The 17001-nt window shown below is 40.8% G+C and overlaps 1 protein-coding gene across 45 annotated transcripts in view; it reads left to right on the top strand.

Annotated features, from left to right (window-relative positions):
- Window positions 1-17001, top strand: part of cast (calpastatin) — a 93239-nt gene that overhangs the window by 23586 nt on the left and 52652 nt on the right. For 2 of the 45 annotated variants that reach the window (XM_055868764.1, XM_055868740.1), the window contains exon 1: window positions 6793-6915. The exons of the other annotated variants lie outside the window; for them this stretch is intronic. In XM_055868764.1, coding sequence (XP_055724739.1) covers window positions 6913-6915 — 3 coding nt within the window. In that variant the 5' untranslated portion in view covers window positions 6793-6912. Of the gene's footprint in view, window positions 1-6792; window positions 6916-17001 lie in introns of those variants that run through there. 45 annotated transcript variants of the gene reach the window in all.

Raw genomic sequence — 17001 nt, 5'->3', positions numbered from 1 at the left:
ATTGATTTGATAAAAATAACGGTCTTCAATTTAATGATTCCAAAGACACGACACTTACATGCATACATGCATACATACATACATACATACATACATACATAGAGAGGGACAGACAGACAGACAGAAAGAGAGACAGATGTAGAGACAGAGAGAGAGACATTGACACTTATGTAGCCAGTCAGTCTGCTGTCATATCAGTCAATGCATGTTCAACAGAAGGAGATTTTTCAAGACAATTGACTTTTGAGTATTCACCTGCATGACAGAACTACACATCTGTGTTTAATTTACTTATCAGAGATAAATGACTCTACAGCTGTGGCAACATGTGAAGACTGACTAGTGTGTGTAAAAACGTTTAACCTTTATTTAACTAGGCAAGTCAGTTAAGAACAAATTCTTATTTACAATGATGGCCTAGGAACAGTGGGTTTACTGCTTTGTTCAGGGGCAGAACAACAGATTTGTACCTTGTCAGCTCAGGGATTCAATCTAGCAACCTTTCGGTTACTGGCCCAACACTCTAACCACTAGGCTACCTGCCGCCCCAACACACATTTGTGTGTTTACATGTGTGTATTTTGTGTTATTATTCAATACAAAATATAAAAAGTATACTTATGTGTACTTATGTGTTTGAAAATATATGTGTGTCCATCGTGAAATTGGGATTCTGTGTGTATTTAGGGTGGCACTACCTGACAGGCAACATACTTATTGTTATTTATGGTGTTGCACGTACATGAGCCACATATAGTGGTCTGACTGGCTGTACTCTGTACTGTAGGAGAGGGATTTAGGACAGCTTGTATCTATTGTTGAACAAGGCTGGTCTCCTGAACAGATTGAGTAACTTCCAGTTTTCTCTACGAGAAGAATGCTCATCCCTTTGTTCCAAATAAAACACACATTTTGACCTGTAGAGATACATATATTAGATATATTATACATATGTTGTATTTTATTCTGTGTTTTGTTGTATTTTATTCAGTTTTGTTGTATTTTATTCTGTGTTTAGACTCTCATTGACTGTGCTTTGTTCCAGCCCATGATTGTTATGCTAGGGTATAACGTTGCTGAGTTCACTCTGCCTAGTGTCTCCCTAGAAACAAAACTTTATCGACTGGACCCTCTCACCTGCACTGATTTGTTCCTCATGCAGGCCAAGTAATCTGATTTGTCTACTACCCTGGGATGGGTGGGCCATGCTTTGGCTAACCACTCAGTTGTCAACAGAGATAAGGGGTGCATTGGAGAGCATCAATATTGGGCAGTCGCTAATCAGCAACTTTCAATGTGTGGTGCATTATGGGGATAAAAGTTATTGAACTACATCTGCATGAGCGTTACAAGAACCACATGATCGAGGGTCATGCAGTTTTTGATGTTTGCTGCAAGTTTCTGCAATTGTTCCTCATCAACAGCACCTTGCGTCCATCGCCTACATAATGGCCGTGATCGAGGTCGAGGTCGACTGCAGACTGACTCATGTATCCATCATGAATTTTATGCTCTCGAACACAGTCAATGAGAGGCACAATTGTCTACCAATAACTAGGGGGTTTGCTCGACCCATGTGGATGTGACTGAAACAGAGCAAACTTTCTTGGGAGATTTACAAGCTATGACAGATTCAAATAAGAAATCTCTCTCGCCAACCATTGTGATTTCCCGTTTGTGAGTGTGTAAGGATAATATGAAGGTTAGAGAAGAGTTTATTTTGACATTCTAACAAAAAACTCTTAGAAACAATGGAAGCATATTACCACTGCCATGTTGTGAGCCTTGCTGTTAGAATACAACTAACTAGCAACTTTTTGTTTCTCCCTTGACTGCAACAGCCTGCTTTTGACTGCTGTCAATGCTTTAAGAAAGCGCCCAAAGGTTACCAAGAGTTACCGAGTGAGTCGTTCCCACCCGAGTTGTTCCACCCCAGTGTAAGCATGCCACGCCTACACACATGCACGCATGCACACACACTAGTGGAAATGCACGGACTGTGTACAACGCTAGAGTCAGTAGGGAAGATAAAGATGGAGGCGATTTTTCCTAAGATCCCTCAACACAAATAAAACACAAATAAATGCTAAGGGCAGCGGTGGTTCGTTCGGTTTTCCTTTTAAGGAAGTTTTTTTTAGATCCAATCCGGTTGGAGGACTATAGACACAATGCAGAGCCTTCAGATCCAGGACAAACGTCTGGGGAACACTGCATAGATATTACATTATTACATTATGTTATTACATAAAACAAGTGAAAGGCATGGCAACAGCAAACAACTCACCAGGGTGTGAGCTTTACTTGGGTGGAACCTTTCATTAGCTCCCCTGTCTGTAGCTGCGTCATCATAAAACCTCCCAGAGCAACGTGGACCACCCAAAACAAGTTCTGCCTGATCTGTCCATTTTCATCTAGCCCTTTCTATCTTCCATGCTTCATTGTCAACAAACGTTGGCTGAGAACATTCCATGTATTGTACTTTAGATTATATCTTTAAGTGAAAATGCCCGAGAAGCTGGTGTTTGGAGGATATATTGGTCAGAAGGAACAGAGTAAATAGGCATTTTAACAATATAGATTTTTTTAGCTGGTGGTAACTTGTGGAATAGACTCTGTCTGGAATGTGGTTTTAACCAATCAGCATTTAGGATTAGACCCACCCGTTGTATAATTGTCATTAAAACACCTTCACAGATACAAAGTAACAATCACAAATTAAGCTTCAAGGGATAAGGTGCATTGAAGGGGTGTCACACTACAACGGTTCTGAGGATTTCCCCTTAGAATGAAATAGAATTTGTTCACTTTAAAACACACTCATATCTGTAGTTTACAATAACTTATACTAATTTTGCCCAGGTGCCATACTGTGTCTGGACACTAGGGAGAGCCACCCTGCTATACAGGCTCTACTCAGTTTAACACTTTTACATATAGTGGTTCCTCATCTTAGAAAATACATTGTTTAAGAAGTTGTCTTCTATCTGAGGAGTCAAGCAAACAAGTTTTGCAATATGGAAGTAGTAAACTGTTTATTAATCAATTAAATCAAAGCTCATATGACCTGGTAGTGTGTAAACATGTTGTTCCACGCTCTTACATAAGGCTTGGCTAATATCCCATCGCTACATTTTCCTGTGTGTTTTCATAGTAGCTACAACAAGGACTTTGACAATTGTTTTGCATAGAGAGACAGCGTTCGCTGTGCTTGTGTTTGGGTCTCCATTATTTTCTATAATTTCCTCTCCCTCATCACCCCCTCCAGTTCCCTTGCTCTCTTTCCCCTTCCTCCCTCCTCCCTCTTTTCCTTAGCATACGCTTAGCTCTGCTCTTTCTCTCTCCCCCCAACTATTGCTCCTCTGTAAAAAGGGTGCAGTTTGTGCTAGAGGCTGCATATGACGCTCCCTCTCTCTCATTTTGTCTCGTTCTTTATATCTTTCTCTGTATTTATATGCCTCTCTTTTCTCCCTCATCATGTTCTCTCACTTTCTCCCACTTTTCTCGCTCTCACTGTTTTTTAGTCACTGCAGTTCAGATTCCTAAGCAGTGAGTGTATCAGACACACCCTACTGCTGCCAGACAGACAGACCTTGCAGTAAACCACCTCCGCCCAGACTGCTTTGGCTACACCAATCTCTATTACCATCAATTATATGTCGATTACCTTCACTCCACATAGGATTTGGTCCTCTGTAGCTTAGTTGGTAGAGCATGGCCTGGCAACACCAGGGTCGTCGGTTCAGTTCCTGCTTAAGCAACCTATATGAAATATGTGTGCATGTAAGTCTGCTTTGGATAAAAGCGAAAGCTAAATAGCATATAATATTTTATTACTTTATCATCATGGGCAATTCCACAGTAACGGTTCAGATGTTTCACTTTAAAATGTATACCAAACAAAAAACATTGATTTCAAAGTTTAACAAAGCATACAACTCAACACACAATGACTACTTTTAACAATACACAGAACATTTTACAAAAGCACATTTACTGGAATAAGTGTTTAGGTGCAAAGTTTGGTAACAGAATTTCATTCAAATCTCCCTCAGTTTTTTGGTGTCCACGTTTTCCAAAAACTTAAATATCTGCTCCGAACTAAGATTCAACGATGTCTGCAGATAGAATGGTGTCTGCTATAACATGACAAATGGACTTTGAAAAAATATATATTAGTCATTGAACTACAGTAAGTGAATTGGATTTACACCCGGTAACAGAATTGCTGTAACGAAATGACATCATGGGTCCTTGATCTGTACTACACAGAAATGCATAAGTATGGATATGAATGTCATTCTCTTCATGGTGATGTATCCTAAATAGGTACACAAAGGTGTAAATATGCAATATCCTACTTTGTGCATATTTCAGTATTATTCTAAACACTGGCTATTATTTTAATGAACTCTGTTCCAAACAAGACCAAATTTGGTTGGTCCGGACCGGACCAAATCGTAACCAAGTTTCACAAGTTTGGACATCAAAGTACAGCACAGTAGAATACAGCACAGCACATAACAGTTAAGTAGATTAGAGTTCAGTACAGTACAATACAGTAAAGTAGAGCATAGTTCAGTACAATACAGTACCTTATCGTGTACTCAAACCTTTTAAACCTGACCCAAAATCAAAGCCTTTGCTGTTCCTTATTTTTAGGAAGGAAAATTGTTTATATATATATATATACACTGCTCAAAAAAATAAAGGGAACACTTAAACAACACAATGTAACTCCAAGTCAATCACACTTCTGTCAAATCGAACTGTCCACTTAGGAAGCAACACTGATTGACAATAAATTTCACATGCTGTTGTGCAAATGGAATAGACAAAAGGTGGAAATTATAGGCAATTAGCAAGACACCCCCAAAAAAGGAGTGATTCTGCAGGTGGTGACCACAGACCACTTCTCAGTTCCTATGCTTCCTGGCTGATGTTTTGGTCACTTTTGAATGCTGGCGGTGCTCTCACTAGTGGTAGCATGAGACGGAGTCTACAACCCACACAAGTGGCTCAGGTAGTGCAGTTCATCCAGGATGGCACATCAATGCGAGCTGTGGCAAAAAGGTTTGCTGTGTCTGTCAGCGTAGTGTCCAGAGCATGGAGGCGCTACCAGGAGACAGGCCAGTACATCAGGAGATGTGGAGGAGGCCGTAGGAGGGCAACAACCCAGCAACAGGACCGCTACCTCCGGCTTTGTGCAAGGAGGTGCACTGCCAGAGCCCTGCAAAATTACCTCCAGCAGGCCACAAATGTGCATGTGTCTGCTCAAACGGTCAGAAACAGACTCCATGAGGGTGGTATGAGGGCCTGACGTCCACAGGTGGGGGTTGTGCTTACAGCCCAGCACCGTGCAGGACGTTTGGCATTTGCCAGAGAACACCAAGATTGGCAAATTCGCCACTGGCGCCCTGTGCTCTTCACAGATGAAAGCAGGTTCACACTGAGCACATGAGCACATGTGACAGACGTGACAGAGTCTGGAGACGCCGTGGAGAACGTTCTGCTGCCTGCAACATCCTCCAGCATGACCGGTTTGGCGGTGGGTCAGTCATGGTGTGGGGTGGCATTTCTTTGTGGGGCCGCACAGCCCTCCATGTGCTCGCCAGAGGTAGCCTGACTGCCATTAGGTACCGAGATGAGATCCTCAGACCCCTTGTGAGACCATATGCTGACACATGCACATTTGTGGCCTGCTGGAGGTAATTTTGCAGGGCTCTGGCAGTGCACCTCCTTGCACAAAGACGGAGGTAGCGGTCCTGCTGCTGGGTTGTTGCCCTCCTACGGCCTCCTCCACGTCTCCTGATGTACTGGCCTGTCTCCTGGTAGCGCCTCCATGCTCTGGACACTACGCTGACAGACTCAGCAAACCCTTTTGCCACAGCTCGCATTGATGTGCCATCCTGGATGAACTGCACTACCTGAGCCACTTGTGTGGGTTGTAGACTCCGTCTTATGCTACCACTAGAGTGAGAGCACCGCCAGCATTCAAAAGTGACCAAAACATCAGCCAGGAAGCATAGGAACTGAGAAGTGGTCTGTGGTCACCACCTGCAGAATCACTCCTTTTTTGGGGGTGTCTTGCTAATTGCCTATAATTTCCACCTTTTGTCTATTCCATTTGCACAACAGCATGTGAAATATATTGTCAATCAGTGTTGCTTCCTAAGTGGACAGTTTGATTTCATAGAAGTGTGATTGACTTGGAGTTACATTGTATTGTTTAGGTGTTCCCTTTATTTTTTTGAGCAGTGTATATATATATATATATAGTGTAACAACCCTGGGTTTATAAGCACGGAAATCGAAATCGAATCTGCCGCACAGCATGCTTTTGCGGTACAGTTAATAGCGCGCCGGACCTCGGGCTAGAAGGTCGAGGGTTCGAGACCTGCTCCCTGCTGTTTCATTACAATATATATGCCTTAATTATAAATAAATAAATAAATAGACTCTTAGCTCTCATTTGACACCCAATTTGACATACTCCCATGAACTTCACGTTGCTGCTCATGGGACCTTTTACCTGGAAGTGACCTCATTACTTGTTTCTACATGTAGGCTGTTGTATCTGTATTTTTGTGCTGCCGCGCCTACCGCCATATCAGCACTAACACCCAGTCAGAATACCCAGCCCAAACTTTCCCTTACAAATGGAAACTGACGGGTCTTGCTTGTTTTTCCTGGCTACCCTTGTGAAAGGAGGGCAGTGTCCTCTTTCGACCAATCAGGTCCAGGCTGCGTCACTTCCAGGCTGCGTCACTTCCTTGTTGGAAAAAGGGGTGGGGATTGAACAGAATTGACCTGTTTTGTGTGTCAGTCGTATACTTCATCCAAAGTGAATCTAAATTAACCTGGCCTCGGGACAGTTTGGGATTACCCAGATAAATACAGGATACACTCAAATCTATGGTATGTACCTAAACACAGTTTTTCAGTGTGTGTGTGTGTTGTAGTTTTCTCTCTTGGTGCCAGCCCTATCGATTTAGTTTGAGGGTTTGTAATATCACCGAAGTGGCAGACACTTCTGATGAGTGACGTTCTGTTTTATCTTTCATGAGCAGACATATCCACCACATATGTTACTTAAATCACTCAGACGAGACCATGGGCTTCTGATCTGTACATGTCCTTTACATGTTATCGAAGAAACTTGGCAAAGAGCTCAATACAGCTGGATGTGACCTAGGGGAAAATGCAGAGATGGATATGCATTGCTTGGAGGCAAATTGCTTAGTCATTCAATTAAACTCTAGCAGACTTGCTGTCATCAGAGTGCTACTGAAGGTATTGTGATCTGTTAGTGAGATTTTATTTACACATTTACACTCAAAAACATTCTCAACATTCACAGAAATTCAGACAGGGCAGAGACAACTGGAGCCTTTGAAACTAAGAGCGAACATAATTTTATTTACACACACACACACAAATTCTGACTGAGCCAGTTACCTTATTGCTGAAGTGACATTTTGAAGTACGAGACGATCCATTGTGAATAATAATATTAATATTAATTATGCTTATGACAACAGGAAGTAGGGTGGTTATAATCTGTGAAACGTTCTAACCGGAATCTGTTCCAAAAACTTCGTAAATAACAAGGTTGCCAACAAACAACGCATACAAAGTTGTATAGCGGCAGAATAAAATACCGGGTAGGGAGTGGGCAATTTTGTTAAGTTTTCACTCACCACGTTTATTCCGAAAATTGTCTGTCCTCACTCTGGTAGCCTATGGACAAACATTAAGAATAAGCAACGTGGTGAGTTGATGCCTATTCGGCAGCTAGTTAGCTAGGTGAATTGATCATGCTACTTTTGTATGCGTTGTTGGCATACTTGTTATTCACAAAGTTTTTTGGAACATTCTTGTTGGAACGTAACACAAATTATACCCACACCAGAAAGTATGCTGTGTTTGACATAGTCAAATATTACTGAATGACATCTTTGCAAGACAAAGCATACGCCCAGGCAGTCATGGGCCATGTCATGAGCTCTCTCATGTTGAATGCATGTGACCATAGGAGTGCATTCTAGCCATTGATGTCTATTTTCCAATTTACTCCACTATTTACATTAGCGTAGCTATAACACCAACCAAACTAGTATATGACACAACAAGACATCATTGTCCCTAAATAGTTTAGCTAGGCCACGACTTTGTAGCCTACGCTGGTTAGCCAACTCCTTTGAAATCACTGTAGCAGCTAGCCATGTTGTGATTAGGTCTTGGGTCAATTTCAAAGTAATGACGTACATTGTGCCCAGGTTAGCCAACAGCTTTGGAATTGTAAATGTAACCTTTATTTAACTAGGGAAGTCAGTTAAGAACAAATTCTTATTTACAATGACGTCCTACCCCGGACGACGCTGGGCCAATTGTGGGCCGCCCTATGGGACTCCCAAACACGGCGATGAGATACAGCCTGGTTTCGTACCAGGGACTGTAGTGACGCTTCTTGCACTGAGATGCAGTGCCTTAGACCGCTGCTCTTATTGTTTCTAGCTACAGCTTATTTGGAAAGCATTGTGTCAATTCACACCGGTTCACACTGACCGTGGCTTGTGCAGAAAGTAGCCCATCACAACTTTTTCCAACTGATTTGTTGTGTCGATAGCACCTGCTAAATTCAGGGCATCAATGTAGTTGAGAAAAGTAGTAAAATCTTTTGTAGTTCTAGATGGCTAACGTTATATCTTTCAAAAAAGCTGTGGTAGAAAGGATTATCAATACATACTGAGCAGCTCACATTATTGACAAAAGCATGCTACATGGCAGACCAATCCAAACTTAGCTCCCTGGATGTCCAGCTCATCCATTATCTCAGCCAATCATGGCTAGCGGGAAGGTTCCTGACTTTTTCCGTGGCTAAACCAACTAGGCTCGTAATTTAACAATTGTATTTGTATTTACAGATTAAATACAAGTTGAAAGGGAAAGTTCAGAGAAGACATTTCTGCCCAAAAATGCCTCTCCTGTGAAGTAGTGACGTGCGACATATGCCTAGCTTCCTGAAATGGTTCACAAATATTTTCAGTTTTGAGTAAATAGTTTCCGTTGCAAACATTTGACTTATGACTACACACCAAGTGGCAGTATGCACCCTTTCAGTTTGTTTACCAAGACCATAGAAGTAGAAGAAGAAGAAAATGTACTACTTTAAAATGGAGATGTCGCTGCCCAGGCTCTCACACACGCCATAATGGGACCGATACAATGTTACGTCGTATAACTATCTCTATGCAACAACCCTATTTCCTACCAGTTACAGACTGACGTGACTATATTATTAACTAGGGCCAGGACAACACCAGTATCGCAATAGTTTTTCCATGGCAAAAATGAAAACACGAAGCAGATCACATTCTTTGCTCCTTTAATAACCTGCTGTATATAAAACATTGTGTGCTATAGCTTGGAAAATAATTCAATGTGACTGGATGACAAGATAATGATGATTGTTTCCAACATTAGGGCTGTTTTCCTAAGGATGTTAAATCCACTTCGTGTTTTGTTTCCTTGCCATGATACTAACGAGTATCTCTACTGGTATCGTCCCGGCCCTAATATTACTCTCAGCAGCCCATTGGCTCCTGAGCAGCCCATTGGCTCTTGTGTCATGCTGGCTGCCCCTGTATTCAGCAGTGGTGCCCTCTTAAACGTGGCTCTGACGTTTCTGTGCGACCATTTCATATACACTCTCCTCGGGTGTTGCTATGACTCTGACATTGTTTTGAATGGAGGGGTGTGTGTGTGTACGTGCGTATAGATAGGCAACGGTTTAAACTGGTTTCAGGGTAACTGGTCCTTAACACAGCCCCATGTCTATTTTGGCCCATGGTCACTTTTTGGTTGCGGGTGCCGGTAGCTCCCTGGCTTCCCAGAAGCAGTGTCACTGTCACGCTGATATTGGTGTCTAGTTATCAGCTGGAACTGTATGCTTGTTGTTCACTGGTTGCTATCCACAGTAACTATAACCCTTAGCTTTACACTGTGGTTCACTACTGTGTGTGTGTGTGTGTATGTGTGTGTGTGTACTTGTTCATCTGTTCGTTCACCCGCACCCGCCCGCAATTGCTAATCACCCTTCAGCAATCGCCCGACTACATGTGATTTAAAGTGAACATTTGAGGCCCGCTAAAATAGAAAATGAGCTGTACAGTCAGATGCCGTAACAATTTTTTGACAGGGGGTGTGGGATTATTTATTTTTTAAGCCTAATTTAGATAAGACTATGTTTCTGCTCATAATTTCCGACATTTGGTAGACTATTTGTTAGTAAACTTGTCTATAATTCGATCACAGGAGGCCGGTGGCACCAGAATTGGGGAGGATGGGTGGTTGACCGATTTATGATTTTTCAACGCCGATACCGATACCGATTATTGGAGGGCCAAAAAAGCCGATGCCGATTAATCGTCCGATTTAAAAAAATAATAATACTTTTTTTAAATTTGTAATAATGACAATTACAACAATACTGAATGAACACTTATTTTAACTTAATATAATACATCAATAAAATCAATTTAGCCTCAAGTAAATAATGAAACATGTTCAATTTGGTTTAAATTATGCAAAAACAAAGTGTTGGATAAGAAAGTAAAAGTGCAATATGTGCTATGTAAGAAAGCTAACGTTTCACTCCTTGCTCAGAACATGAGAACATATGAAAGCTGGTGGTTCCTTTTAACACAAGTCTTCAATATTCCCAGGTAAGAAGTTTTAGGTTGTAGTTATTATAGGAATTATTGGACTATTTCCCTCTATACCATTTGTATTTCATTAACCTTTAACCTTCATTAACGGACGTGAAATGGCTAGCCAGTTAGCGGGTAGGCGCTACTAGCGTTTCAATCAGTTACGTCACTTGCTCTGAAACCTAGAAGTAGTGTTGCCCCTTGCTCTGCAAGGGACGCTGCTTTTGTGGAGCGATGGGTAACGACGCTTCGTGGGCGACAGTTGTTGATGTGTGCAGAGGGTCCCTGGTTCGCGCCCATGTCGGGGCGAGGGGACGGTTTAAAGTTATACTGTTACACAGAGCAAGGGGAACACCTACTAGAAGGCTCAGAGCGAGTGACGTTTGAAACGCTATTAGCGCGCGCTAACTAGCTAGCCATTTCACTTCGGTTACACCCGCCTCATCTCGGGAGTTGATAGGCTTGAAGTCATAAACAGCGCAATGCTTGACGCACAACGAAGAGCTGCTGACAAAACGCACAAAAGTGCTGTTTGAATGAATGTTTACGCGCCTGATTCTGCCTACCACCGCTCAGTCAGATACTTAGATACTTGTATGCTCAGTCAGATTATATGTAAGGACACGCTAGATAATATCTAGTAATATCATCAACCATGTGTAATTAACTAGTGATTATGATTGATTGTTTTTTATAAGATAAGTTTAATGCTAGCTAGCAACTTACCTTGGCTTACTGCATTCGCGTAACAGGCAGTCTTCTTGTGGAGTGCAACGAGAGAGAGGCAGGTCGTTATTGCGTTGGACTAGTTAACTGTAAGGTTGCAAGATTGGATCCCCCGAGCTGACAAGGTGAGAATTTGTCGTTCTGCCCCTGAACAAGGCCGTTAACCCACCGTTCCTAGGCCGTCCTTGAAAATAAGAATGTGTTCTTAACTGACTTGCCTAGTTAAATAAAGGTATATATAAAAATAAAAAAAATGGTCAAATCGTCGCCCAAAAATACCGATTTCTGATTGTTATGAAAACTTGAAATCGGCCCTAATTAATCGTCCATTCCGATTAATCGGTCGAACCCTAGTTGTAACGGAATAAATGGAATGGTATTGAACACATCAAACACATGGTTTCCAAGTGTTTTTTACCATTCCATTAACTCTATTCCAGCCAATATTATGAGCCGTCCTCCCCTCAGCAGCCTCCTGTGAATTACATGCATGCAGCTTCTCTTCTGTTATTAGCCTACTTATTGCCCTAGAAGACAAAATAAATCCTTGCCCACCAGAAAAATAGGTACATCAATGTACATACATCAATATAATTATTGTTTGAATTTAGTTGACATCAATGAAGTTCTCTTTCATCTCTGCTTCTCTCACACAGCAAAGATGTTTAGGGACCAGGGAGAAAATGCAATAACAAACGGAAAGGTTTTCTGTGCAAAAATTCCAGATGGCAGTTTTAAGGGAATTAAAAGCTGTGAAAACGACCCAACAAGTTTCTGATAAGATTTCCATTCGGCCTGGATGCATATTTTATGTGGTTGAAATACTATCAGCTTTTATAAAGCTGATAAAGATAGCACCGCGATCTTTACATTTGGTCCCTAACCGCGCATTCATTCTCTCATTGATGCTGAAAAAATTTATTATATTTCTCCACTCCTGTTCCCGAGTCAATGTACATTTGGTGTATAACTTTACTGCAAGAAATGCTTAATTCTGCAGGAGTTAATATTAAGGCTATGTGAGACGTTATAGACCTACAGTCAGTGTGCATTTGTTAGTTACTGTTCCATTTAACCAATCTAAACATTAGTGTACCATTGACGTCCCATCTTGTGACTGTCAAATTTGTACAGTGCCTCACAATCATCACACAACATCTTTATCCAACATTAGGCTACTGTTCTGGCCACCTTTTCTTTATTTTCAACTCCATTTAGCAGATTTTCTCGTATTGAATTAAACTCCGACATTGTACTTTTTTGCCTCAGTGGATCAACGTAAATTTTTTCTGCCCAAGTGCCCAAAAGCATTTGGCGTGTATTTGCCGTGCGTACAGTTAGGCCCTAAAGCTTAGGCTTACACACTGACGCCAGATAAAAATAATGAAAGAAAATCTTCAAAGTAGCCTAAAGATATGAATGATACACTTATGGATTTTCAATGCATTGTTTTCTCTTTATTCAAGTCCGCCCTTCATTCACACAATATTTCATGACCCTAAACCCGCCCGCGGAGACTCCAGGTTATGAGTCAACCTGCGCATCACTAGTATGTACGTATGTATGTATGTACTTACACAGTAATTATACATTACCCCCCTGCCCTCAGAACAGCCTCAATTCATTGGGGCATGGACTCTACAACTGTGGTTCTCAACTGGTGTTGCCTCGGTACCCAAATTTAACCAGGTTGTCTCAGTCGTGATCCAATATTCAAGATTTTTTTTATTTGCCCAAATGGAATCTGGAAAATTATTTTTAATGCTATGTTGATAGTAAATTTACCAATCATATGACAAGGGAACAACAGTCCCACCTTATCATTGTCAATAATAATTACATTTTTCCCATATTCTTGATGAAGAATGTGAAGCACACTGGTTTGATACCAGAAAATCAACCAAATCCACTAAACAACACTGCTAATAATTCTAAATTGAAAATACTGTGATTGAAAAAATATATATTTACATTTACATTTAAGTCATTTAGCAGACGCTCTTATCCAGAGCGACTTACAAGTACATACATCCATACTTTTTTTTGTACTGGCCCCCCGTGGGAAACGAACCCACAACCCTGGCGTTGCAAGCGCCATGCTCTACCAAATGGGGCCCTAATATATATATATATATTATATATATTATAAAAAAATATAGGTTCATTAACATGTCTACACACGTTCTACCGGATTTTAGTCATTTAAGTTCAGACTGGAGAATTTTTCCTTAAAATATATATATTTTTACTCAGACACACGCAGCCCAATAAAAACCGCCCATGACCCACCAGTTGAGTATTGCTGCTCTGCAAAGTGTTGAAAGTTACAGGGTTACAGGGTTACTGGCCCATGTTGACTCCAGTGCTTCCCACAGTTGTCAAGTTGGCTGGATTTCGTTTAGGTGGTGGACCATTCTTGATCTACACGCAAACTGTTGAGTTTGAAAAACCCAGCAGCGTAGCAGTTCTTGAGAAGAAATCATGGTAAGACTTGAGCATCCAGATATAATGCATAATGACTTGTCATTACCCCTTTATAATGTCATATAAGCATCTCACAATGACCCGGACAAAATAACAGCCAGTTTGAGACGTTTGATCAATTATAATAACATATACAACCTTGTTATAACACATTACAAAGGCTCATACACAAGTTATAAAGCATTAGACCTGGATTTTGTGTTACTGAAATGATTCTATCTGTCATGTACTGAGTGTGTACAAGAACAGTTTATTGACTGTAAACAATGGCCTGTCATGGAGGCTAGCATTTAACATGTTAGTCTTGGTTACCTCAGACCTGGTGACTTTGGAATGAGGAATGTAGGAATGTTGCAATTACGTTGGATGCAGATTAGAGAACGACCGATATGGATTTTGGGCCGATGTCAATAACGATTTTTGGGGGTCAAGGAGGCCAATGGATGATATTTTAGGCTGATATTCAACATCATAATATATATATATATATATATATATATATATATTTTAATTACACTTTTCCAGCGACAGCCATGTATGCATTAATGCACCAATTTTAAAATAAAACAATGTTTTTATCAAAGTAGAATGTAATCTAACTTCATAACATAATGGTAGTACTTTTATTTGAATGGTAAACTCTTGATTAACTGGGTCAATAAAGATGGCATACTCACAATACAGGTGGATGTATATTCAATAGGAGTGTGTGCATGCATTGAGGTATTGAGTCTATGGTGCTACAGGTGATAAACAATCTGTTTGCCTTCCATTGGGACTTATATTAGCCTACTGATCAATACATTTGCATAGAAACGTCACTCCAACATGTCATGCCTGTATGACATCATACTGATTAGAAGTACAACCAATCCAAAACTGCATAACCTTATCTGAGGGTAAAACATGGTTTATTTTTCTCACCAGATTCTGATCAAGTGTTCCTCCAGCTCACCTGAGACTCACCAAAAGTCTCAGCGTTAATCTATCTATCTGCGTCAGAGAACGACCAAGCTCCATTTCGGGCTGATGTTGGCCTTTTCTAATCTATCAGCCCACTACATAGCAAAACTACTGGTATGCCAGCCACCACTCACCGCCTGAGCACTACACAATGCAGAATGTCTAGCTTGGAAAATCAGCAGCAAACTAGCTCATTCTCAAAAAGAAAGGTGCAGTATTGCACCACATGCACCATTTTTGGCAACGAGCCATTTGACTTGAGGTGTAACGCTAGATATTATACTGGAGTGCTGATCTGACCAGCAGCAACTGTATCTGTAAATTTAAAGTTTATTGTCGGAATATAAATATATATATATAGCATATAAGTAAAGACTGGCAATAGGTTTAGCTATCTAAGAATCTTCCTGTATGTTTATGGACCAAGAAAGCTATAGATCAGCGTGAATGTGTCGTGAATCGTCGTTTCAACTTTTTTATAATAAAAAAAATATACGATCACGGAAAACAAAAACTACTTCTTTCAGAAGCATCCGTGATCACAAGTCATGTAGTTATGTTGGACTCCTTTGTATTGAATTGGTGTTCTTTTATATTCTCAAACTAACAGCAGTGCCTATACAGTAACAGTGTTTTGGTACTGTCTGATTAGCAATTAGCGGTTTTGCTACTATTTGTTTTGATGGAATAATGTCTGGTTAGCTCATTGCTAATCAATAGTCGTGTTTTTCAACTTTCTGATAAGCAGTAGTACAGACGTTTTGTCACTTTGGTTATGGTAACAATGTTTGGCCTTTAACGTCAGTAGTGTTTTAGCAGCAGTAACAACAATGTCTAGTCAGTAAAAAATGTGAATACTGGGTTAGACTAATGAAGTATGCCTACCTTCAATAGTTGAGACTCAGTCTCCTATCACAATCAGCAGTAAAAGTGCCTGCTACTGGCATTTTATGACACTGTTTAGGTTTGAATCTGATAGTTGCATTGATGTGGTTGGCTGGTTTCACCTGTACTGTCACGGTTGTCACAGAGACGATGCCTGAGTGCATGCTCTTATGCTGACTGGTTACCTGCCCTGTATTCTCTACCCTCCCAATGCATTGCATGGTTCTTCATGGGTGTGTGTTGTAAGATTGATTGTTGTTAATCTATCTGCCTCTAATATAGTGTCTGGGTAGTTAGGTGAGCTTGCCTAACCTGTCTAGCTAGTAGTTACCCCTCAGAGCCTGGTACCTCTCTAGGTTACTTCCTAGGTTCCTAGTTTTTCCTAGCCACTGTGCTTCTACATCTGCATTGCTTGCTGTTTGGGGTTTGAGACTGGGTTTCTGTATAGCACTTAGTGACATCTGCTGATGTAAAAAGGGCTTTATAAATGCATTTGATTGATTGATAGTTAGCTCACCAGAGGTGAAAATGCATGGATATTGGCCAAGTGTGCAATGTAAATAATAATAATAATCTTGTTTTGTCTTGGGGGAATAAATAAAACCTAAATGCTGTTCATCATTACCGTTGTGTAGTGAGTCCAACTGATCTTTCACTTGACTTGACAAATACGTCTTTTGAGCGTGTACTTTTTGACACTGAATAAAGGGTTTGTGTTACATTAGAAATGAGAAGTGTGGTTTGTTTTTACACACACAAAAAAAACACTTCCTGTGTTGGGTGCTGTTGGTTGAAAGACAAGATGAGAAAGCTGGCAGTGAGACTGCCATGTTCCTTGGCTGCCATGATCAAATGACTTCAAGTGCAGCCAAATAAATGCCTTTCATAAAAAATCTTTGTTTTGTGTTTGTTTTCCACCTCAACAAAATATTTGTTTTTATCAACCATAGTCTGCAATTCAATTTAAAGTAAACATGGGTAATATTTCAACAGCATTTAAATAGAGGTCTCTGGGATATTTTGTCAACATAGAGATAGACACAGATAGAATTAGTATTATCTCTTTGGTTTCCAAAAGATGAGCCAGTCAGTATGCCCCTGTGCCACGCCAAGACACCGCCCTTTCTTTGTCTATCCTGTAATTTGCCTGCAGATTCTGGTGTGTTGCCTAGCGCCCAAATATTTATCCAAAAGGAGGGCATCGTGACTCGTCAGCCTACTTTCCGCCCCTCCC

The sequence above is a fragment of the Salvelinus fontinalis genome, chromosome 18 (genome assembly GCF_029448725.1).
Source record: "Salvelinus fontinalis isolate EN_2023a chromosome 18, ASM2944872v1, whole genome shotgun sequence".
Classification (NCBI taxonomy): domain Eukaryota; kingdom Metazoa; phylum Chordata; class Actinopteri; order Salmoniformes; family Salmonidae; genus Salvelinus; species Salvelinus fontinalis.
Note: the sequence above shows the minus strand (reverse complement) of the source record. Positions and strands in the feature narration are given on the sequence as shown.